Source organism: Alosa sapidissima, chromosome 10, assembly GCF_018492685.1.
Source record: "Alosa sapidissima isolate fAloSap1 chromosome 10, fAloSap1.pri, whole genome shotgun sequence".
Taxonomy (NCBI): domain Eukaryota; kingdom Metazoa; phylum Chordata; class Actinopteri; order Clupeiformes; family Clupeidae; genus Alosa; species Alosa sapidissima.
In genome coordinates, this window is record NC_055966.1 from 11454266 (window position 1) to 11478756 (window position 24491).

General features: G+C 41.0%; 2 protein-coding genes across 4 annotated transcripts in view; both read right to left on the reverse strand.

Moving 5' to 3' along the window:
• Positions 1-7434: 7434 nt before the first annotated feature.
• LOC121721471 (neurexophilin-1) lies at positions 7435-14979 on the reverse strand. 2 transcript variants are annotated; one of them, XM_042108447.1, is made up of 2 exons: positions 14491-14979; positions 7435-8718 (listed from the first exon to the last, which is right to left on the reverse strand). In XM_042108447.1, the coding sequence occupies exons 1-2, from the start codon at positions 14542-14544 to the stop codon at positions 7975-7977; spliced, it is 798 nt and encodes a 265-aa protein (XP_041964381.1). In that variant the 5' UTR covers positions 14545-14979; the 3' UTR covers positions 7435-7974. The 2 variants fall into 2 exon arrangements, with proteins under 2 accessions (XP_041964381.1, XP_041964378.1); XM_042108444.1 differs by lacking the exon at positions 14491-14979 and adding an exon at positions 14119-14225.
• Positions 14980-15469: 490 nt separating this feature from the next.
• Positions 15470-24491, reverse strand: part of LOC121721443 (thrombospondin type-1 domain-containing protein 7A) — a 110007-nt gene continuing 100985 nt past the window's right edge. The window contains exons 25-30 of one of the 2 annotated variants that reach the window (XM_042108370.1): positions 21989-22084; positions 21318-21400; positions 20784-20997; positions 19888-19975; positions 19387-19686; positions 17725-17857 (exon numbers count right to left, since the gene is read on the reverse strand). In XM_042108370.1, the coding sequence (XP_041964304.1) occupies positions 19548-19686; positions 19888-19975; positions 20784-20997; positions 21318-21400; positions 21989-22084 (620 nt within the window). In that variant the 3' untranslated portion in view covers positions 17725-17857; positions 19387-19547. Of the gene's footprint in view, positions 17858-19386; positions 19687-19887; positions 19976-20783; positions 20998-21317; positions 21401-21988; positions 22085-24491 lie in introns of both variants that reach the window. The other variant, XM_042108371.1, reaches the window with a different exon arrangement.

A 24491-nucleotide genomic window follows, 5' to 3' on the forward strand; every position in this document is an offset into this window, starting at 1 on the left:
TTCAGAAAGGTGGGAAGTTCTGGGAACGCAGTTATGACTAGGGGTGTCATAAGGCTCCCTCACTTTCATCACAGGTGAAGCATACAATGTGTGCAAACAGAATTGGTCAGCATTGCCTCGGGTGCCTGGGGGTGTTGGTGGGAGGTTGGCTATATCAAATATCAAACTAACTTCACCTCGGTATGTCTATGTCACTGCTTAGGTTGTTTTTTGAAAGAATTAATCTAGAAGAATATCCGAGTGTCTGCTGTAATCAATGTTATTGTTCAGTATGTATAGTATATGTTGTAACAGCTGTAAGACCATACAAATCTATTTATATTAATGTTCAGAAAAAGCAGGCGATGTTACATTAGCTGTTTTACCATTCAGTGCACAAAGTCCCTGAGGTCGTTTTCAGAGGTAGGCCTACACAACACACTGAAAGCGTCCATTCAAGCGCATCATTTGACCTTCCAACAGTAAACTGCAGGTGGGAAAATCTGAGGCCTGTCTCACCTTAGGGATTGGTAATGTTTACATTATTCTCCAGCATTTGTTCATTTCCATCTATTTTGTTTCAAAAATGTGAAATTGTAAGCCATTAAAGGTAGGGTGAGTGATGCTGGATGACATCACGTTTGTTTAAAGTTTCTTAGCAGACACTAATGTCCAAAGCAACTTACATTATACAGTATTTGAACCAAAGACCAAAGAAAACACACTAGAGAGGTAGCTCACCCATCCCTTCAGTGCTCCCCAAGAAACTCCACACAGTGTTATTGTCTGAGGGCAGGCTTCCCACATTTGTTTGTTTCCAGTTCATGGAGCCAGGACTGTGTATGAAGACAGTTTTTTTTTTACTCAGAGAATTGAGAGCTAGCAGATCATGAGGATGTAGCCTATTTGCTGAGTGTTACAAAAGTGTTACATGTTTATTAATTGCTCGACATTGCTTACCCCACCTTTACTGTAGGAACAAGTCTGGGCAGCACTGTGTGACCGGAATGGTATCCAGCAGATGGCAGCACTACACTATGTCAACCTTTTGCGATGTTTGCCTTGTACTTGCTGTCTGTATATTATGTGCTGAAACGGATTAGCAGGAAACACTCAGGTTCTCCTTTACTCTCTTTTTAACAGTAACCATATAATATCAGGAGAAAAGTGCTATAAGTGTACAGAATATGACAATCCTCTGCACCTTCTGCAGTCTTTAACGGCTATGCATTGAGGCCGCAGAGTTGTTAATTACAATTGCTTACACCTGGAGTGGGAGTGGGCTATATTCTGTAGGTTTGAAGATTTCTGTCATTCTCACACCTTCCAACACGTTCCGCTTGCACATTCTTACACTCACACATTCAGACACTCTCACAGTTGCTCTGTCCCATACGTAGGCTACATGTACATCTACACTTCTGCCTCCGTTTACAGCAGACTTTTCTCCATCTATAGTATACGTTCACAACCCATATCCCCTAGACTCAATTTTCTGATCTATCTTGACAATGAATAAATCTATTTTCATGTTTTCAGATAAGCCTGGGTCATATCACATAACCTGCAAGACAGCAAATGTCCAGTTGCAGTCTGTAAAGCACTTTCTTTTTAGCTTCTGGCATTCATGTTTTCTGTACAGGTTCATCCTAATTCCATAAAAGAAGTTAGTTATCAAATTATTTATAAAGCTATATACCAGATGTATATATTACTGTAATGAACTAGAAATTAAAGATGTCTGACCATATTAAAGGGTCATCATAATATAAAAAGAGCTGTCTTGCCTGAACATTCTATTTTTAAGTATATTTTTTGGCATTTTTTACCTTTATCATAACATAATTCCAAGCTATGACTTTTACCAAATGTTTTGACTCATCCCAGATTATAGGGCAGAGTTTGACTGTCTAATACACGGGTTTCCCGTTTACCAACAAAACTAGATGCGCGCGCAGCCGTGAGGCAGAAGACGCTTGGTGGCCGTCCACAACGTTATAAACTTAACCTAAATAGTCGGCTGTTGTAAGCTACAATTGGATTTTTTTGTATACCCCTGTTGTCTCAATGATAATAACATCTCATTTCAGACTATATTTCAAAGTTTGACGTTCATTTGGATTATTAAAATAACACCGTATTTTGTCATTTTTGGCGAAGACATGCATTCCGTTAGGGATATTGAACATATTTAACATTCTCTAACCATCCTGATTTCGAATTGGTGCAGTTTTCAGCACAAAAACTCATTTTATCATTTTGCTCTTTTGCATTGCTCTATGCTGTTCTATGGTGCTTTCTGCCTCTTGGTTGCGCACGCATGTTTTCGTGACGTTCTATAGAAATCCATGTATAGATTAGTTGTCCAGAATTAAATACTACATGTAAACGTGACTCAAAGGATGTACAGTAGGCCTATCAACTGTACTAACACGGTGGGGTGACTAACGGCTGCATTGTTTTGTCTGTTTTTTTAAGTATATGTTTGGTCTTCTTGCCTTCATTTTACAACCCCAAAACAGAAAAAGTTGGGACGTTGTGTAAAATGTAAATAAAAACAGAATGTGATAATATACAAGTCTCGTAAACCCATATTTAGCAGCAAAAAGGACATAGACAACATATCAAATGTTGAAAATGAAAATTTGGACTATTTCATGGAAAATATATGTTAATTTTGAATTTGGTGCCAGCAACATGTTTCAAAAAAAGTTAGGACGGGAGCATGTTTACCACTGTGCTGCTTCACCTCTTCTGTAAATGTTTAGGAACTGAGGAGTCCATTTGCTACAGTTTTGAGAATGAAATGTTGTCCCATTACTCCCCAATATAGGATTTCAGTTGCTCAACTGTATGGGGTATTCTTAGTCATGTTTTTCATTCCATTATGCACCTAATTTGACAAATCTGGACTGCAGACAGTCCATCTTAGCACCTGGACTCTTCCTTTATGGAGAAATACTATTTATGTGCTCTATGGAGAAATACTATTTAAATATGTTCATTTTGGCATTGTTTTACTGAAATATTGAAGGTAGTCCCTGGAAAAGACATTGCCTGTATGGCAGTATATGTTGCTCAAAACCTGTATACATCATTCAGAATTGATTGTGCTTTGCCAAAAGTGCATGATGCCCATGCTGTAGGCACTAATGCTCCTCCACACCATCATAGATGTTGGGTTTGGAACTGAGCACTAAAACAAGTTGGATAGGTTGGATACTTGGATAGGCTCTCTCCTCTTTAGCCCAGTCCATGATTTCCAAAAAGAATGGCAAACTTTGATTAGTCTAACCACAGGACCTTTTGCCACGTTACCTCAGTCCATTTTAAACAAGCTCAGGCCCAGATAAGAGGGTGGTATTTTCTGTATCATGTCTCAATACAAATTTAGCTGTTACAATTTTGGCTGCAGTTTTTGAATTGAGTATGAAATTGTGCACATATAATGGTTATCAGAGGTTTTCCTGAGCCCATACAATGACAGGTCTGGTGTTGATGCAGTGCCATCTGAGGTCCAAAAGACCACAGCCATCCAATGTGTTTTTCAGCGCTATCCCTTGTTTTCAAAGATTTCTCTGGATTCTCTGAATGTTTTATCCATATATTAATGGATTAATTAATTATAATTAATATTATGTCCTGTAGATGGTTTCCCAAACACGTCACAATTTCATGGTAAGATGCATTGAAATGACATTGTTTCATCATTTGTGCGCACAAGTTTATGCAGAGTGATGAATACCCTACATCTTTACTTCTAAGAGACCCTGCCTCCCTGGGATGTTCTTTTTCATACCCAATCATGTTGCCACTTACCCTAATTAGTTGTGAAACATTCTTAGTTTTGTTTTCTTTATCATTACACAACTTTTCCAGCATTTTGTTTCCCCGTCCCAACTTATTTTTTAAACATGTTTCTGGTATCAAATTCGAAATTAACATATATTTTCCATGAAATAGTCAAATTTGTCATTTTCAACATTTGATATGTTGTCTGTGTCCTTTTTGCAATTAAATATGAGTTTAAGAGATTTGCAGATTATTACATTCTGTTTTTATACATATTTTACACAATGTCCCAACTTTTTCTGTTTTCGGGTTGTAGATAGGACAGTGAAGATTGACAGGAAGCCAGCAGGAGAGAGAGATACTGTAGGGTGACTGGAAAAACATCCATAGGTTGGATTCAAACCCAGATTCTGTGGGCACTTGGACCCGAATAAGGTACTACTTGCTGCAGCGCCCCTGTCTTGCATGTATGTTCTTTAATATATATATATATTTGAGGTACTGCTTGCTGCAGCCCCCCTGTCTTGCATGTATGTTCTTTCAAATATAGATATTTGATTGATTTTCTGTTTTGTCGTGGCTCACTGTAACATACTGTGCAAGTCTAGAAGGGTGAAATGATATGATGATGTTGATTGAAATAACACCAGTGGACTTGCTAATGTGACTAAAGCAGTCACTCAGTGCTATGAACAAACTCACTGCATCAGTCTCACATGATTCATGAGCTCTTTGGAGAAATCTGTGGCAGCATTGATCTGTGTATAGTGTTCTGCCCTTTGAGAGGTGCTGCAACGGTGGACACGGTGGCTCAATACTGCCAGAAACCTTTAGGTGCTCCCAAGGTGATGATACAGAAGAACCTTTAGGTGCTCCCAAGGTGATGATACAGAAGAACCTTTCTCTCTCTCTCTCTTTCTCCCTCTCTCACCGGCTCCATTCATCAGAAGCAACACAAATGTGTCATACTTGTATGAGGTCGAATAAAAGGTGACAGAAGTTGGGTTGTGTGGTTGGGTAATCAGTTCAGCTAATTGCTTTAAAATCGAATGACACAAACCAGTACAGACATTTTTAAGATGAATTGTTCAAATCATTAAAATCAGTAGTTCAAATTGGTCATTATCAATGGCTACATTATCATCATATTATTTCAGCAGAAACAGTATTCAGTGCCTAATGATGTATGTATGGGTGGGAAATGAATGGGGCAATGAATGGGGCATCTTGCTGATGTATGCTGATGGATTGTGCTGAAGAGCTGGATGCTCAGAAGAGGGAAGAATCTCTTGAAACACAACACACACACACACACGCACACACACACGCACACACACACAGAGACACACACACACACAACACACACACACAACACAGAGAGAGAGAGACAGAGAGAGAGAGAGGGAGTGAGGGAAAGAATATAACTTATATTACATAGTATAATCAAGACCTTACTTGTATCTAAAATGTTTCATTTCCTCTGAGTAACTATCTATAATCCAAAACATGTTTCTTTATATATTTAATTATTGGGAATACAATTAATTTAAAAAAAAATAATTTGTTACATTCTTCATAATAATAAACTTAATCAAAACAAATTTAAAATATAAAAGACTTAATAAAAAAAAATACTGCTCAGACAAATGGTCTTGTTAATTTATACATAGGTACTTCAGTGCCCTGTCGGCCAGTGAATCAGTCTAAAACCCTTTACGTCTTTAATGTAGTATTTTCATCTGACTAGGTCGAGTGATATATACAGGGCTATTTGTTTTAATGGAATATGTGTATCACATGATCTTATTTCTTAACACCATGACTGTGACATGACAACATATAGTCATACAGCTGTCTTGATGTATCACATACTGGTGCAAAGCCTATTTCTATACAGGCACTAGAGTGTAACTTTCTGGCCCACAAAGCCCATTTGCTGCCAGGCTTAACTGGATTGTAACCATTCCAACAAAATTCAATTCGAAGAGGTAGATGCTAAGCCCCTCATTAGGACCCAAAAGATGCACGTGGGGGGTGGAAGCGCACTGCTGTTTATGTGAAGCAATAAGGATTAAGAGGAGATGGGGAAATGCCTCAGAGATTTTCATCAGATTCACTAGGCCTACTTCCTCTACCATTCAACATTCTTAATCGTAATCTCAAATCATATGAGTTGTGTAGCCATTCATATTTTATCACCTTGCTTTTTTCACCTAAGCTTTACATTTGTGTTAACAGCTTTAAGCATGTTGGTGAAGGCAGAGAAATGGCACTCTGCCTGAGTGCACCAATTCAATCCAATAGCCAGTTTTTATGTTATTGTTTTACCTCTGCTAAATTTACACATGCGACCGAATGGGACGATACATAACAAGTATCACCCTGGCGTGGACAGCCACTCTCCATGCATGCATTCATTTGCGCTCACTGACGGCATTGCTCCAATGTCCTCTCAAACTTTTTACAATCTCATAAAGCGGAGATGACAATGTGCAAAAACAAAACAGCTCATCAGGTTAGTTCATGATGAGACAATGTGCTGAAGGTGGTCTAATCTAAGAGGGGAATGTGACAGCGTGCTGTCACTGACGTGTGAACACTGTTCTTGGACTCTTGGAGCTGTCAGAATGGAAGTTCCACTCACAAGCTCTTTGCTGGGGATGCAAGCAGTTACTTGAATGTCGAATGCTTCACAAATGTAGGACCACTTTGTTGTTTGCTGCTCATGACCACAGATGAAGAGGCAGAGTCTGCTATGCCATATAGCTTGCTTCCCTCCTGAGATGCTGAGTTACGGGCATTACATGCAAAAGAGAATACAGTTCCATTGTTATGCTCTTAATTTTGCATTTACCTAACGCTCTGTGACTGTGTATTGGATTTCCCCTGTGTGTCTCTTGAAATAATTGATGCGTAAGTGTTCATACATGTTTGTAGCCTCAGGGAGATGACATTGAGTAATGGCATTTTCTTATCTTCAGTGACTTTTTAATTTGTTCCCCTGGAGAATGACAACCCACAGATTCATCAGCGAATAAATGCTGTCAAGACAGCAATACCAATTACATGGCTTCATTAACTTTCTCTTTAAATCCGTGATGCGAAAGACTGACAGTCCAAGACCTTGCATGTCTCTTTCTGAGAGCCGTAATAACCCTTTTTGAATAGACCAGTGAAAATTAACAGCCCAGGATTCATTAATGCATTTGGCAGTCAATTACAGGCCGTAAATGTAACTTCAGAACTTCCCGACACAAATGTCCCAATAGGTAGAGATAATCCTTATTGTGTCAAATAGGCTATACAGTGTTTTTGTTTGCCTTCTATGTTTATATTTGTTGTCTCAGATCCTCGGTCAATAAGCAACCATCAGATTGAAATCTGTGACAGATATGTGCTTTTCATGGTCACCACTCAAGTTTAGAATCCACTGACTTCTCTCATTTCATTAGAAACAACATAATATAACTGAATGAACTCATCCTTGACCATTTGAAGGAAATAAAGAAAAGAAAGAAAAGAAAAGGAAGGACCCAGCCTCCCCAACAATAAACATATTCAGTGTGCTTAGAAAAGATACACTGTAGTAAATAATAGATGCCAGCCTGTCAGCCAGCATGGACAATTAGGTATTTTTGGTGGAATCTTCTGGTGGAATGATTTAAACATTAATTTAAACAAATGTGAATAATATCTAGCATTCAGTTTTAATCACACATGGAACCTCCTGTTGTAATTACATATCCAGCACTATGATAATGTTCATAAGTTTCACAAGTTCCTATATTAACAGTTACACACCATAAAGCTGCCAAAGTGTTGGATTATTTTCTAAACTCAGTTTAGTTAAAGCATAAACACTAGAGAGCTGTACATGGGTAATCTACTTTAGTAATAAGAATCGGGTAACATTTGATACCAGACATAAACACAGCTGCTAAGAAGCTTAGAGCACCGTCACTGCACTTTCCCAACACAGGCTGATATGATATTTTTGCCCATAAACTGACTTCATCCTTTAATGCCTTGCACACAACCAAACAATATGTTGTCTTTTAAATATCTTCCAAAAAAGTCACTCACACAACAGAAATATTCTGCATGCAATATATAATATATACTGTACATCACTGCACAATGTGTCATCAGTCTTCACACCCTAATACCTCTTTAGTCTGACCTCTCCCTGGCCCCACAGAGCTATTACCCCGAGGGCATGTAAGGAGTATCGCTGTGGTAGTTGTAGTCGGGGCAGACCTTCTGCACCAACTTGTAGTCGGTGCTGTAGAAGGCGATGTAGACGCAGATGACCTTAAAGGGCTTGGAGCAGAGCCAGGAGACGTGGCTGTGGGTCTGCTCCTGCACGCATGTCTTGGACGGGTCGTAGCCGCAGAGCGAGCTCTTGGCGCCGCGCTCCACCTTCTCGTACTCCACGCGGCAGTTGAACAGTTTGGACTCGGACGCGTCCACCGTGACCCGCTGGAGCAGGTCGAACTCCACCACCTTGGTGGGCGGCACCAGGCCCACCGAGACGTTGCCTTGGCCCGTGGCGTTGTAGCGGAAGTAGACGCTGAACGTGCCGTTGCCGTGGTCCACGATCTTGCCGGTGATGAGCAGGTTGAGCGTGACTGTTTTCATGTTGCACTGGAAGTCGCCCCAGCCGAACATCTTCTTGAACTTGCCCGTCTTGACGATGGGCCGTCTCTTGGCCCTCAGGTGGGAGAGCTGCTGGGCGTCTGTGGGGTCCAGTGGCCAGTCCCAGACCTCCTGCTTATCGCCGCGGACACTGAAAGTGGACTTGTTCTCTTTGTCGAAAGCACTGTGGGAGAGCAGGTGGTTTGTGAGCAAAGCCTCCCCTCTGGTCGACAAGGCATTCTTCCCCAGATCCGGACCGTCTGAATCCAAAGAGTTGGACCTTTTTGAGATGCCAGATTTGTCACTGGTAGTCTGTGGGGGGAAAAAACAGAGATTTGTTTAATCTATAGAGAAAGGCAACATACATTACTATAAGTTAAAATTCCTGTATCTCTGTCAGTCCATTCTTTATAGTCTGTACTGTAATGCATGGCTAACCACACAAAGACACTCAGAGCAGCTGAAGGTCTTTGAGGGAGTGGTCTGTCTCTGATGGCAATACATGACAGCAGATCTGTCTTGGTCAAGTGTTGCATTTTTTATGCTCGCCCCCTTCGATCAATACTTTGAAAATAAGATTTTGTCACCCATCAGAGAGCTCTCTGAATTGGTAATAGAGGTTGTAGCACACAAGGGCAACATGGCCACACAGAGAGGCCAAGGGATAAAGGAGAGCAGCAGAGCCAGAGTTAACAGCCGCAACATACTGTAAGAACATTTGCCTTAATGGAGGCCGAGCTAATTCAAGAGCAGTGTGTTTTTTTGACATATAATGGAAACTCAAGACATTATGGTTTGCCATGTAGGCTCTTAACCACAAGAGGGAAAACCCTTGAACATGAATAAATGGGTAGCAAGCATGACGAATCGTGTTGCTAAAAGCAGTAGAACGATGCTGCGGATCACTGTCAGTGACTGATATTTTCTAAAACTAGCACTGCATTTGCATTGAAAGGTACAGAAAGGGTTTGAGTGTCTTTGCCTTGTAGATATCAGGATCCACTTCTGCCACAGGACACAAAAAGACACACTGCTTCAGTAATTCTGCATTTGTCTTACTTTCTGTATATTTGTGCAAATGCATGACCACCCGCTCCACCCCGCTCACAGTAGACATACTTCCTGTTGCATAGCACAGTTGAATGTGATATATCTCAACTCCATTTTCTTGGGGAAGCTAATGAGTTAAATCTGTGACCAATTGCCTATTTCATAGCTCATAAGTACTTTCACATTCGATAGTTCTTTCCATTCAAACCAATTTAGGGGGTGAGTCTCAAAGGGCAGAAGAGGAATGACTGTCATTGTGCCACACTGATTACCTCTGGGTTAAAATGGCCTGAACTCCTCGTTTGAGATTCCCCGACAGACAGGAGCATTATTGGTATATCTTAGACCTTGAATTGTCAGAGGTGGAGCACTGCCAGATTCGGCATGAGACCTGCACCATAGACACCCCATGCACAACTGAGTACTACTGGTCTAGACACAGAGGATTATCAAGCTGGTCATGGACATTATTTCTAGCATGTTCGAGCCAGAAACCTTCGTCAGAATCTCTGTGGGGTGTTTGGGAAATGGCTTTCTCGCCATACACAATGTGGCTTCAAGTGTAGATAATGTGGCATATGATTAACTTTGCCACCACCCCCCTCCCCTCTCCAAAGTATCTGTCAACTTCTTAAATTGGTGTTGGGCCGGATTAAAGTCTTTGACGGCAGATTTACAGAGGCCTTGTCTCGCGGATTAAGACTAGACCTGCATTACGTCCTGATTTGAGTTGGGAGATTAACTACATCAAGGCAATATGTACATTTGCAAGTGGGGTATTACCTTTCCCCAGCCAGCAGAGAAATGTGCTCGGCCACTATGCAGCATGTGCAGACAATGCCGCTGCCAGCTCTCTGCCTCTGGACTAGTGCTCAAATATGAAAACCATATGATCAGAGCTACACAGTTCATTTTCATGAAATGGTCATTTAAATCATGCAGAGTGCTGTATATGGGGATATTTTCTCATAATCCATCAAAATTAGATGCTGTGAAAATGTACAACCCCAAATCAGAAAAAGTTGGGACATTATGTAAATGAAAACAGAATGTGATCTGCAAAACGGACATAGACAACAAATCAAATGTTGAAAATGACTAATTTGACTATTTCATGGAAAATATATGTTAATTTTGAATTTGATACCAGGAACACATTTTAAAAAAAGTTGTAAACTGGCACCATGATTGGGTATAAAAAGAGGATCACAGAGAGAAGTAAAGATGTGGAGTCTCTTAGGAGTAAAGATGTGGAGTCTCTTGGGAGTAAAGATGTGGAGTCTCTTAGGAGTAAAGATGTGGAGTCTCTTAGGAGTAAAGATGTGGAGGGATTCATCACTATGTGTGGGCAAATGATGAAACAATATAATTGTAATGCTTCTTAACATGAAATTGCAAAGTATTTTGGGATTTCATCATCTACGGTACATAATATCATTAAAATATTCAGAGAAACCAGAGAAATCTTTGCAAACAAGGGACAGAGCGGAAAAACAGATTTGGATGGCTGTGGTCTATTAGACCTCAGATGGCACTGCATTAAAACCAGACATGTTTCTGTAAAATGTGCAATTATTTTTGGAAATCATGGACTCCTCTGGACTAAAGAGGAGAGGGACTATCCAACTACCCAACTTATCCAAATTGTCATAGTGCTCAGTTCAAAACCCAGCATCTATGATGGTGTGGAGGTGCATTAGTCCCTCTTGCATGGGCATCTTGCACATCTGGCAAGGCACAATCAATTCTGAATGATGTACACAGGTTTTGAGCAACATATACTGCCATCCAGACAATGGTTTTTTTCTCAGGGAAGACCTTTAATATTTCAGGAAAGCAATACCAAAATTAATTCTGCACAGTATTTCTTCATAGAGGAAGGGTCCAGGTGCTAAAATGGCTTGTCTGCAGTCCAGACCTGCCAAATTGGGTGCATCATGGAATGAAAAACATGACTAAAGAATACCCCATACTGTTGAACAACTGAAATCCTATATCAGGGAGTATTGGGACATTTCATTCTCAGAACTGGTCTCCTCAGCTCCTAAACATTTAAACATTTACAAGATGTTGATAAATGAAGAGGTGAAGCAGCCCAGTGGTAAATATGCCCCTGTCCCATTTTTTTAAAACATGTTGCTGGCATCAAATTTAAAATTAAAATAGTAAAATTTGTCATTTATATGTTGCCTATGTCCTTTTTGTAGCTAAATTAACAAGATTTGTAGATTATCACAATCTGTTTTTATTTGCATTTTACACAACATCCCAACTTTTTCTGATTTGGGGTTATAGTTGTCCTCTAATATCTCTGAAAGAAATGGGGGGGGGCACAGGACACACTGTCATAATTAAGAATCCATATTTAAAACTTTAGATCTGCCACAGGACACACTGTACAGAACAGCTTTTTTTCCACCTGTGAGCAAAATACAGCTGGTGGCTGTCAAAAGCTTAAAGCGCTCAGCTCTGACGTGTGTCACTTTCTGCTCAAGAATTCAGCGCTGGCATGTGCACATGTGGTCTTTCTCACCACTCTCCTCTCTCACACTGCCGGGTGTGAAGGAGTGTGTGTGTGTGTGTATGTGTGTGTGTGTGTGTGCATGTGTGTGTGTGCATGTGTGTGTGTGTGTGTGTGTGTGTGTGCGTGTGCGTGTGTATGCATGTGTGTGCGTGTGTGTGCATGTGTGTGTGCGCAGGCACGCGTATGTGTGTGTGTGTTGAGAGAGATAGAGGTCACTCTGACAAGAAGTGTTTGTTCTATACCTCCTCAACAATGGCAAATGGACACTGATGGAGCTATCAACTTCTAGACAAATGCTTAAAATACATTAAGCACTGTCTAAAGTAGTGTTATACCAAGGTGTTATGTTGAATATTACAACATAATTAATGATTCAGTTGTCATTTATGTCTGGAAGTCTGTGATGATCTACATTTCTGTATGACTATAAAGTAATTCTAACTCCACTGACTGGTGTTGACCACCTATAAATAGACGTGGTGTGAATCTGTGGTGAGGGGGCTTGTCAGAGATTGGGAACATCTAACATCAACTTGGACCCAACCTTGATTCACACAGATCCAGCGGCACGCGGTCCTGTAAGATGTTCATCCCAGACAGCCTTTGCATGAGGGGGATGAGGAGGGGCCATGTGGCAGCTCGCCATGGTTATTCTGGGTATGGGAATCAAAGAGGAGAAGCCATGCACTCCGGGAGGAACATTTGCTTGGGCTGTTTGTATAACTACTAGTTTTCACCCGAGCCGATCACATTACAGAAACAAACAAACGCGTGTGTAGAAGACCACAGAGGTATTATTATAAATATTGTAGGCACCTACTGTAGGCTTTAGAATGTCAAAAGTAAAAGATGGCCATTACATGCACTGGAATTATGGCGTTGACTTGCTTTGTACGTCTGCATTCAGCCAACATTGTATGAACTTTCAGTTATGCTGAAGTTAAATACTGAGAGAGTCAGGTTCAAAGGCTTAGTCTGTCTGGGTACAGAAAACCTGGGTCTTCTCCCTTGGGCCTCCCAATCGGTGAATGCAACGGAAGAATGAGCTCTTCACGCCCCTTTATCAAGGCATGGCCAATTTAGTTTTATCATGCCCACGACCCAGAGTACGTGAGCAGGCTGAATCTATGGATCTTTGAATTCAAAGTTGTGCCAAAGACATTATTTTGTAATTTCGCACAGTGCGTTTTGCGGCAAGTCAAATTCCTCGAAGACTTATAAAGGAATCATATTATAGGTCGCATAGTCGGAGGTGGGAAGGCGCCGTCATATGGCAGAAAATAAATTAGCATGCTCGATCAACTGTGAAATGACAGTTATGGTTTTAGAGAATGGGAATATAATTAGATTATGGAAATTAAATTAGATTAAAATAATGGAAATAATTAACGTATTATACACACACCGTCAGAGACAATGAAAGAGGTCAATCAAAGCCTTCCCAGTCTCTGGCGGCAGAAGTCCGTGTGTCATATATCCATATCTGAGACCTAATTTGTACTTTATTTGTAGTTTGTTTGAAAGGATTTGTATGGACATATATTAAAAGCGTTTAGAGTTAATAGCTAGAATGAATCAAATAAATGAAAGACAAACAAAACGTCACAATGGAAGACGGAATACCCAGACAGTGTTTCCCATACATTGACTTATTTGTGGCGGCCCACCACAATATCAACATTGACCACCACACAATGATTTTCCAGGTTGTACTAAATCGTGATTAAATCTGGTTAGCATCATAACCATGCTGTGCTAATTTGTTAAAAACTGTTGCATTCAAGTTAATTCTGCAAACCAACCACCACAAATGGAATTCAATTCTCTGGGAAACACTGCCAGACCATCTCTTTGATCTATCCTATTAGGCCTACATATGCAGTATAGGTGTAGCCTATCCGTCTATCTCACCAGCAGATGTCAATAGCTTGATTACCTGAACACTTTGCGGTAAAGTTGTGCATATGGTTTGCGGGAACACAGATAGGATATGCAAGACCAAGAGGCTACAAACAAACGCTGCTTATGACTGTCAACCATACACATAATGATTAAAAAACAATTCACGTCTGGTATTACATGTCGTGTAAACGTGTAAAACTATATTCAACAAAGTGAGCTGGTTTAGTTACATATACCTTCATCAAAAGTAAATGAACCAAGACCCAAATCCGCGTTGACCAATATATGCCGGAGGACTTGTCCATGGTGCTGAAAACTCATATTCAACACAGCACGGCTTCCTGCAGCAGCCTACATCTACTGGAGAGAAGGTGGCTACAACCAGTCTTCTACAAAGAGCGCATCCGTGTAAGGCATTGTTTGCCCATGTTTTGTGCGCTGTTGTGAAGTTATGTGATATTTAATTGCAAGTAATGTGTATGTCCGTCCCTCATTCATTCCTACACAATTCATACTTAAAGTAACAGAAACAACTAAATGAGAGTACGTGAGGTGTGTACATGCAAAGGCGCAGGGTACTATTGAAAAGAGTGACAGGTATTACTTACCAAGTTGATAGCGTATGATAGGAAGAACAGGACAAAGCAATTCGTAGACGACATTCTTAAAAGCTCCTTAACTATTTGAGAAATATAAAGGAGTTAAATGATCGACGAAAAGTAAAAACTGACGTCTCATTCTTCACCTGTGAATGAAATCTGAGGCACCGTGTCATTCGAGGCCACTCGACAAAGTGCTGTGGTGTATGGTCTAACGGAGAAGCTCGCGGGGAGAAGACATCTCGCCTCAGTGTCTGGGTACGCGCGGGAGGGGGTAATCAACACAAAAACGTTCGAAAGTTTCGGCGGGGCTCCGGAACTGATACTGAGTGTTATGAAATTAAGAAACTGTTGCTATTTGCGCGTCAAACACAATCTTCTGTATTTGGAGAAATCACAATAAAATAAAGCGTTGTGAAATTGTGTTCCAAGTCTTCACATGGAGATCTTCCTAGGTAGGCTCCGCTGCATGTGACGGAAATTTCAATTTCCGACGGTTTCGACTGTTTCTAATTTTTGTTTTCCTTAGTAAAGTATGCCTAGTTACTGCACCAGCCAGACGATTGGCTAGGCGACTAAATTAGGCTATCATATCATACTGAATGTGTCAAAAAATCCAAACAGACCTACATAGACTAATTTTCAGGAGTTTTTCACCACCGCAACTATCAGTTTAAGAGTCTGAAGAGGGCCTCCACATGTAGGGAATGGAGTCTGAAGAGGGCCTCCACATGAGTAGGTGGGAATGGTGTTTCAGCCCAAGGGACTCTGCTTCACATAAATGCATGTAGACGGGACCTCAGCATGCCGGAGAATCATGCAAGACAACACACAGTCTGCAGACCTATCGTTAATTACTTGACGGTATGATGACATCTAGTGGCTAATAATTGTAAGTTCCTGCGCATTTTCATTTATTTACACTTGAATAAATTGTGCATTTTAATAAAAAAAAAATATTGTAGAAAGTATTTAGTGTGTCCATATATTTTGTTATTTATTATCTGTAGTTTACCAGATACATAAACAACCTCTGTACAAAAAACGACTGAACCTTGTTACATTTTTTTACAACAATGAAATTGAACGTTGTGAACAAAGATCAGCAAATATATTAACCCACTTTGCAATTTATACTAAACAAATTCTGTGCAATACAAAAGAGGTTTACACATTTATATATATTTATACGTATATTCAAAAATAAAAAATAGCTTTTCATTATTTACAACTCAAAATAAACAGAAAAGAGAGTAAACATTCGTCTCACCAGTTGTTTGCATTGGCTAGACTGGTGATATTGAACTATTCTGCTATTAGATTGCAACTTAGTGCTTGGAAAATACAATATGCTTTAGGCTTACTTTGATATTTTAATATTTTCCTTTTTTTCACATCATATTGTTTACTGCCAAGCGTCCGCATATCTGCTTTAGTAATTAAAGTAATTATGATATGGGTAATTCCTTTGAAAGACACTACAGCGCCAGCCCCTTTTATTGGTCCATGTTAGTTCATGAGGATTTTCTTAAAGGATCAGATCACGAATGATGACTCACAAACTCTCCTGACGAAATAGAACACTTCTTCCTGTCAAAACTCCAATCTCATTCCCCATAATGCATCTGCAATGTCGTTAATAGAATGTAGGGATTCTAACCCTTGTCAACACATATTTTGGAGTTCCCGATGAGGTTCCACTTTCACATTTACAGAAGATTCATCCATTTTTTTTTTTATTAGCGGAGCACCAGACCAACACCATGTCTTTAGACAACTTGTGAACAGTATCACTAAAAACTGAATGTTATACTCTCTTGCATTGTAAACTGTCTTTCAGTCTATTTTTACCAGCTGTGGACTGCGCAATGGCAAGTATGATCGCCTGTATAGCAAGTGATGCCACCATTTACTGTACAGTACATCTGGTACTATCGGCATCTTGCATGACATGCACCTTGTCTAAACACACCAAAACAAAAACCCGTCTGTACAAATGTTTCAGGGTATGTGGTTCTTGCACAAAAGCTCACAAAAAAGAAACAGCTTTCTCTCAAAAAACATGGGTCTGTGCTGTACATGAATAAACATTTTACAAATCACAAAAAAGCAGGAAAAAGACCATAAAAAAAGTGATTGAAATTATAAAGAGAAATGTACCAAAAAAGGAATTTGAAGATCACAAACATAACTCGGAGTAGAATAAAACAATACGTACGGTGACATGAGCAACATAACTGTATTCACCATTACTGCACAATCTATCTTGGGTGATCAATGTCAAATGTAGATATATTCAAATTTCTCACATATCCAGTGAATCTCAATGAAAATATTTTTTTTTGTCTTGTGTCATACAACTGCTTACCTTCTTGCAAAGAGAGAGAGGCGGTTTTCTATGGCAATACTAGACATAAGTGCATACCATGCTGCACTAATATAGTGCACAATAAGGATCTGGATCAAGAGCACGGGAAGCAGGCAGTAGCTCCAGTCAAGATTGTTTGTGTCAAAAGATCTGTACATCTCACGCCTCCCCCCAGAAAAAGGCCTCGGCTCAGGGGCACTGCAACAGAGGAGCGGGTCCTGGAGTACAGGGGGGTGGGTGGGGGGCAATTGCGAGAAATGAGGTGAAAAATCCTTTTGATGAACAATATTGAAAGACTTTCTCTCTCCGCTTTTGGCAATGTGAAATCCACGAGTCAGCAACCTCTCACACCCCGCCACCGCCCTCCCACTTCAAGACTTGTAGATGAGGGGGGTGAACTCACATGGAAGAAAAAGCTCACACAAACACGCACGTACACACACACACACTCACTCACTCACAAACACACACACATAGACACAGATACAGAAATAGAGACAAAGAAAGGAAATTATGCACTTGTGCTGATTCGCTCAAAGTAAAGAAGAAGAACAAAAAAAAAAAACCATCTGACTCGCATCGGCAGATCTTTCATTTTTTAAAAGCTGTCTTTTTAGATGAACCACAAAAACAAAGGCATATTCTTGTTGTCTCTGGAAATTCATGAAGGCTGTTGCATAACAGTTCCTACTCAGCATGGCCTATAACTCGTCACGGTGGAGATATTATCATTTTTTTTAACTCTTCTTATCTCTTATCTCCATATTAATCCAATAGCTGGAGTCCAAAGTGGGGCTCTGAAGGTGGTTAATATACAGTAGGTCATTGATAGATTTCTTAATAGGGTTTGAATGAAGCCAGTCCCATCCCTGGAGTTCACATGTCAGCATCTCTGTCATAGGCCAGCGTCAGAGGCTTCACATGTCAGCATCTCCGTCATAGGCCAGCGTCAGAGGCTTCAAGCGGTTGTTGTTGCTTTGTCTCCTCTGGGGCTTCTTTGGCTTTTTGCTGGGGAAAGGACAAATAGGTTCACTTGCTTAACAATCACTGAATTAATAAATTAGTTGTCAACTATTGTCAACATAATCTTGGGTTTTGGGTAGCACAAATCAACATGTTATAGACTAAACAACTAACCAAGAAAAAAAAAAGAAAATAATTGAATAGATTGTGAAAATAATTGTTGGTGTCAGCCTTTCATAGGATGAAATATCATTTCATGAGACTTAGAACAATAGACTAATGAGTATAGAACAAGAGACCAATGAGTTGCTAAGGCTGAGAGCTACTTTTTAAAGCACCACTGGTCCTGATTATGTTTTCTCCTGGAAGTCAATAATCAACACACTGTAACAGCAATTAACAGCACACTGTCAAGAAAATTAATGATGAAAAAAAAATAGGCATGAGATGTATGACAATGAGTATCACTTGCACTAATTAACTATTTGGTAGCCTAAAGAAATAAATAAATAAAAGGATTTCTTCACAAAACATGATCACTAGGGGGCAGTAGGCCCACTGGGGAAAATACCACATCATGCAGATTCACTGGGGCCTTTACCCTGACTGAAGGATTAGCCTACAGAATGTTGATCCTTTTCTTTTTCACCTTTTTTTAAAGGTGTTACCATGAACGGAGGGTATGCTAATTCCCCTCTGATCTCCTGCTCAGACAAATGAGTCATGCTAATCCACAGCTCAAATTGTACATGTCTAATACCCTCCAGAGGCACACAGGCCATTTAATCTGGCACCGCACCTCTGTCAGGTTTGGGCAACAGCACAGCAGAGTTTGGGACACCCCGCTGCCTGCCACAGTCATGGGAGCAGAACTGATCAGTTTGTATAGTGCATGGGAAATGGCTACAGTTCAAAACCTGTAGGTGTTGTAAGCTCAACTTCTAAAAAATCTAAGCTAGTTTACAGGCTAATGCATGACAGGGATAATAGCTAGCCTAAAAAATCTCATGAACTAAAATAAAGCCCATTTTCTGAATTGTTTTTGTTCTCCACAGATAAAGTCATAGCATTTTATTTTACAAAACCTTATATTTTGCCCTTCAGCAAGACTGTGTAAGGCCTCTTACTGAATGCTGTATTTCTGTGTTGGATATCGACGGTAATCGATAGCTAACTGCTGATGTGTGAGGTAGAGTTAAAGAGGAAGATATTCCTCAGAGATACAACACCACTGCACCTCACTCTCAGCGTGTTAATTAAACCCTGATTACAGCTTAGCTAATTCCATCTTTCCACTCATTAGAGAGCTGCCTATATCAACACTTCTCCAAAGCTGTACTTTCATGGGGAGCAAATAGCTGTTATCAAGCTTTTCCATTCAACACTATATTTGTATTCTGTAAGAAGTTATCATTTTCACTTGTGTATCAGTGCAACAAAAACAAAACCTTTTAAACAAGCTCTGTTTTAGAAACTGACAGTTAATGAGTACACGTGATTGGCTCAGTACAGTACTTTCTTTACAGCCTAAACCTGCTCTATGTCTACTGAGGTTTCAGTGGATCTACCCTCACCTGCAACAGCAGCCCCACAGTGATTGGCTGAGCAGACCTGACAGTGGAAGGGGGGCTGGGATTGGTTATCAGTGGGGGTGGGGGGTGGGGGCCATAAGGCTGGGCAGGCTGGCACTCTGCCCCCTCTGAGAGGGTGGTCGAGGGGATGGGTCGTTGAAGGGTTACGTGGCGGTCTCGCCCGGCTGTTGGCACTCAGGGCACGTGTAAGTTAACTCGTGTGCGTTCTCGCCCATCCACACCACTGTGCCGTTGGCTGGCACTGGGGCCTCCAGGGAGCGACGCAGGTAGCAGCAGTAACTGCTGCTCCGCACAGAGGGATGGAAGGATGGAGAGAACCATAAAAGAAAGATAGAAAAAAGAGGGATGGGGAGCAAACAAATGGACAGAAGGAAAGATAATGGGAAAAAATGCAAATGACAAAAACCTCAATCACAGTGCTTGCATGACAAATGATGATGATGATGATGATGATGGTCGAGGGACACCACATTTGTCACTCACCAAGCTAGGTAGATCATAGACACAATGAAGATGAGAAGCACCAGTACGCCAGCAGCAACACCGTACACCCACGTCTTCAGCTTGCCATCTGTGGAACAAAATGCTAGTTCAAATACGATCCTCTGAATTTAATGATATTTAATTAATAGAGTAGATTTAATTTTCCAAATAAATATTACTACCTCAAGAGATTCAATGAAAACAGCTCTAGCCTATAAATGAACACTTCTTCTTGTCAAAACATTCTAAATTAGTTGACATTAGCATTATTATTATTTTTTTCTTTGCCCACTCATTCATCAGCTTCATCACATTTTCATTTCTCCTCCCCTCCTTTCTCCCCTGTCCTTCATGCCCTCTCTGTAAAACAGACGTATATTATCAAAAACTAGTATTACATAAACATAGGCCCTGTCAACACTAAGCTGGGTAAATATATATTTCTCCGTTTAGCCCTTCCGTCCACACTAAACGGCACCGAAAACGATATAAAACAAAAGCGGTGCATAAATTGGAACATTGATGCTGATAAAATTGAGTGTTCCAGACACCACCAACAGCAGACACTTATGGCGTTTTTGTGTTCTTGAGTGGACGACCGCAAAACCTTTAAAAATGACCAAAAATGATATGAGGTAGGAGATTTGGGTTTTTTTTCAAAGGTTTTTACCTCAAATATGTGTATTTATATTTACTCAGCTTAGTTTCAATAGGACATTAATGAAGCCATGGACTACAGCATAACACTTTTTTTGGAGAAAGCATTATAAACACATTTGTAACTTTTTCTTTCTTTCATTCACTTCTCTTCGTCAGAATCATTTGTTCTTGTTATATCTCCCCTCGCGGTCTCCCTCCTACGTCCACTCTCATGTCCTCCATCCAGTGCGACTGACCTGGCCCAAAGGGCTGGAGGTACCAGGTGCGCCCGCTTCTGCCGGGCTGCACGGTGGTGGGCAGGGTGGGGTTGCTGGTGCGGCTGGTCTTGATGTCTGCGTTCTGGTCGCCGGCCGTGGGGATCTCCAGCACAGGGATGAGAGCGCACTGATCCAGCAGGCCCTCTGAGGTCAGCATCTCAGTGAAGCCCTCCTCGCACATGCACAAACCCGTCTGCAGGGGGTAGTAGAGACACACACAGATTTTACACGCTCACACGGACCTTACAGAGCCTCCTAACACCTCTGCAGAGCTGGGCCACCATAAAGGAAATAAGGAGAATGATGGCTTTACCATTAATTACATATTAATTACTAGTCTATTAGTTCAACTATTTAACCTTGTGCTCACAATATCCATTCAAACAGAATACCACAGAACTATAAATCATTCAAATCAATCAGTTGGATTCATCAGGAATGACAAAATGATCCTTAACTCCAATACCCATCCCCTCTGATACCTCTCCTCCCCCTGGGTGTCTTTTCGCTTACCTCTGAGCAGAAGGACTTTGGCTTGTCACATGGTGGGTTGCAGAGCTGTTCTGATCCAGGCTGGGGCAGTGGAGGACAGCCACCTGCAGTTGAGAGGTTGCAGGTCACCAGGGGGCAAGTTCAGGGAATTAGGTCACAAGATGGCCCTTTCCGAAACCAGTTCATTCACCCTCTCCCTAGCCACTTGCACTCCATTTCCCTCATATTAAAGGTACACAATGCAAGATTTTTACCTTTATGAAGCCAATTTGATGGTAAACGAACTTGTAATAGGCGAATCGTTCACCTAGCATAGTTATACAGCATAGATGTAGTGAGTCGCTACTGTGAAAACCAGCCAGTTAACTTCAAGAACGGCGGACCGACAAATCGTGAGAATCGTGAAACATTACCTTGTCAGTAGATATAGCTCTTTGGAGAAAATACCTAAACCTGTATAGTACCTTTAAGGGCCGTCCAAAACCAATTACTGTTAAGTGGTAGTATGTTATAAACCCGAGTGCACTCTATATCTGAGGGGGAGTGGGTAGGGACTAGTTTCGGAAAGGCCCGTCACTGGCACCAGGGCGGCAGAGACAACATCTCTCAAGGAAGGCAAGCAAATGCATAAGTCTAGGGGGAGGGGCAAGGTGAGCTTCCTAGAGACATGTCTGTTACATAAAAGACAATACCTGTGACATTCACTCCGTCTGAGCGCTGGCACCAGATCATGTCGGAGTAGCCTGACTCCGCGCTGCCCATCCACTTGTATTCAAAACACTCTCCATCTGAGAGATAGAGAGAGAGAGAAAGAGAGAGAGAGAGAGAGAGAAAGAGAGAGAGAGAGGAAGAGAGAGAAAGAGAAAGAGAATTGCACACACAGCTTCTTTAACTGAGCGACACATCAGCTTATTGACATGGCAACTTCTTCATCACTTTTTTTTTTTTTTTTTTTGGAGTGTGGCGGGGTGGGGGTGGGGTAGATCCTGAAGCTCACTCGTCTTGACATGATTTTATTGCGCCGGCCAAGCCCAACGAGTTGGGAGAGCAGCGCCCGTCTCTCCCCTGGACACACAGGGGACTCACACAGAGAGGAAAATGAATTCTCATGCAAAGGCTCGGGCTGCTCCTCTCTCTACCTCAGAGACTGGGAGAGGGAAACCACTGTGGAGTACTGGGGGCATCATCACATTCTACACCCAAATAAATGAATTATTATGACGTTTATCATACAGCTCTTCAGAGTGCTGCAGCAAGTTCCATTCACATGAATCTCGTTTTGGCAAGTATTGTATTGTCCGCCGGTCATTATTGGAAAATAAGTCCCTTCAGGACGAAGCAAGCATATATATTGCTGACGATGGTGATGTTTAAAACATTTGCAATCTTTTTCAATCTTTTTTTATATAACAATATATATTCAGTTCGCTATCAGTGTGCATTCTATGTACATTCAAAATATATCCATAATATACAATTTTTCTACGGACAATATTGTGTTTGAATGTCATTTTTAAAAAACTGGTTATGTATTATTAGATTGATGTTGACTTTTCATATACTCATGCATACATAATCTTGTTCAGAGACCTCAATTTCTAACCTTGGTAATAAGGACCCGACATGAAAAGGAGAAATAAAGTGGCGCAGGACAACCAGTCAAAAGGCCACCATGGCCAAAGCTCATGTCACAGCCCTGAGCAAGAACCAGACAAGACTGGTAAACATCACTGCATCGCGTTGGGTACGAGGCTAGTGGCCGTGACTGCTTGAGTTTCCTGAGCAGAGAGCCCTGTCTCGTCAGTGCTGCATCAATTACGGCATCGGCAGGGCTGGCCCCAGATGACGGTGGGGTTCATGCTGCCCGGTGCAGCGCGGCACTCGCTCTAATGAGTCAGCTCCTTCAGCGCGACGCCATCGTTGAATACAAACAGAGTCTTCCCTCATCATCACCTCTACGCTCCCGCTGGCAGGAGATACTATGCGCAGGAGGACAAGTGGGTTGAAGAAAGCCCTTGAGTTGAGACAGTAATCCCCAGCACTCAAGTGGCTACAGTAAGCTGCAGGCAGTGTCCTAAAGGCCAGATCTTGGGATGGAGGGGGCAAGGTGAATAGCCGCAAAACAGGAGGGTATCTGAGGGCTCTGAGTATCCTTATGGAAGAAAATGGACACTGTTACAATGCCCTCCATTGTGTCATTTCAAATAAATGTGTCTATTGCATGTTATGTCACAACATATCACAAAATTACAAAAGAGTAACCCAGATTACTCAGACACTGAATTTATGAGGAAAGTGGAGACTGGAAAGTGTCCCTGCTTGGTCAAATGAAAATCTTGGTCTTGTGTATGTCTGCTGAGATTCATCAGTGGCAGTAAGATGGCTGACCAGACCACCCACCTCTCAGCACAGACTCACAGACTGTTGCATGTGACAGGCAGAGGCTCTTACACTAATCTCAGGTCAAGGCTTAAGGTCATTAAGAACCTCCTTTCCTAAAGGTCAAATCACAGAGGTCAGAGTTGCTGCTCCCTCACAAGCACTGTGCACTGGTTAAGCATGAACTAAACTACACCGTCAGCTTTGGTTTTAATACTGAGGATGGTACAGAGAATAATATCTAAGAAAAACAAACCACAGTTATGCTACGCATCATTCACAGCTCACGTAAAATAAAGCTGATGGCTGAATATCTCTGACATAACTGTATATTAAGAACTTGTGCATAGAGGGGAAATCTATAGTAGTAAAAAAAAAACCTTGTCTTCACTTCACATTGAGAGTCTAGAAAATAGAGCTTAAAACCCTCATAATTAGATCATAACTATGAGTAATGAGATGAAATAAGTCATTCATCATCATCATCATCAACCTCAGCTGCACACTGAATTACAGGCTCAGTCCCTGCCCTGTCATGCTTGATCATCCTTAAGCACACTATGTTGATGTTGATCTTTGATTTAGTTTATATAGTATATTTAGTATTTAGTATTTAGTATTTTAGTATCATGTTTATCTTCTACTGTCTCTATTGTACAGTGGAGTTTTTTTATTTTTATATGTATATTACTTTTCTGATGTAAGTGCATGTTGTGTGTGATATCTGTATGGTACTGAGACCTTGAATTTCCACTTGGGGATCAATAAAGTATCTATCTACTGTATATATCTATCTATTTATCTATTTATCTATCT

What these genes read in the sequence shown, in the direction of transcription:
- LOC121721471 (XM_042108444.1), bottom strand. Translation starts at nt 14,187, where the DNA reads ATGGACAAGTCCTCCGGCATATATTGGTCAACGCGGATTTGGGTCTTG. An exon ending in TTCATTTACTTTTGATGAAG is followed by an intron (nt 8,719 to 14,118) that starts GTATATGTAACT and finishes TTCCCCCCACAG; the next exon opens with ACTACCAGTGACAAATCTGG.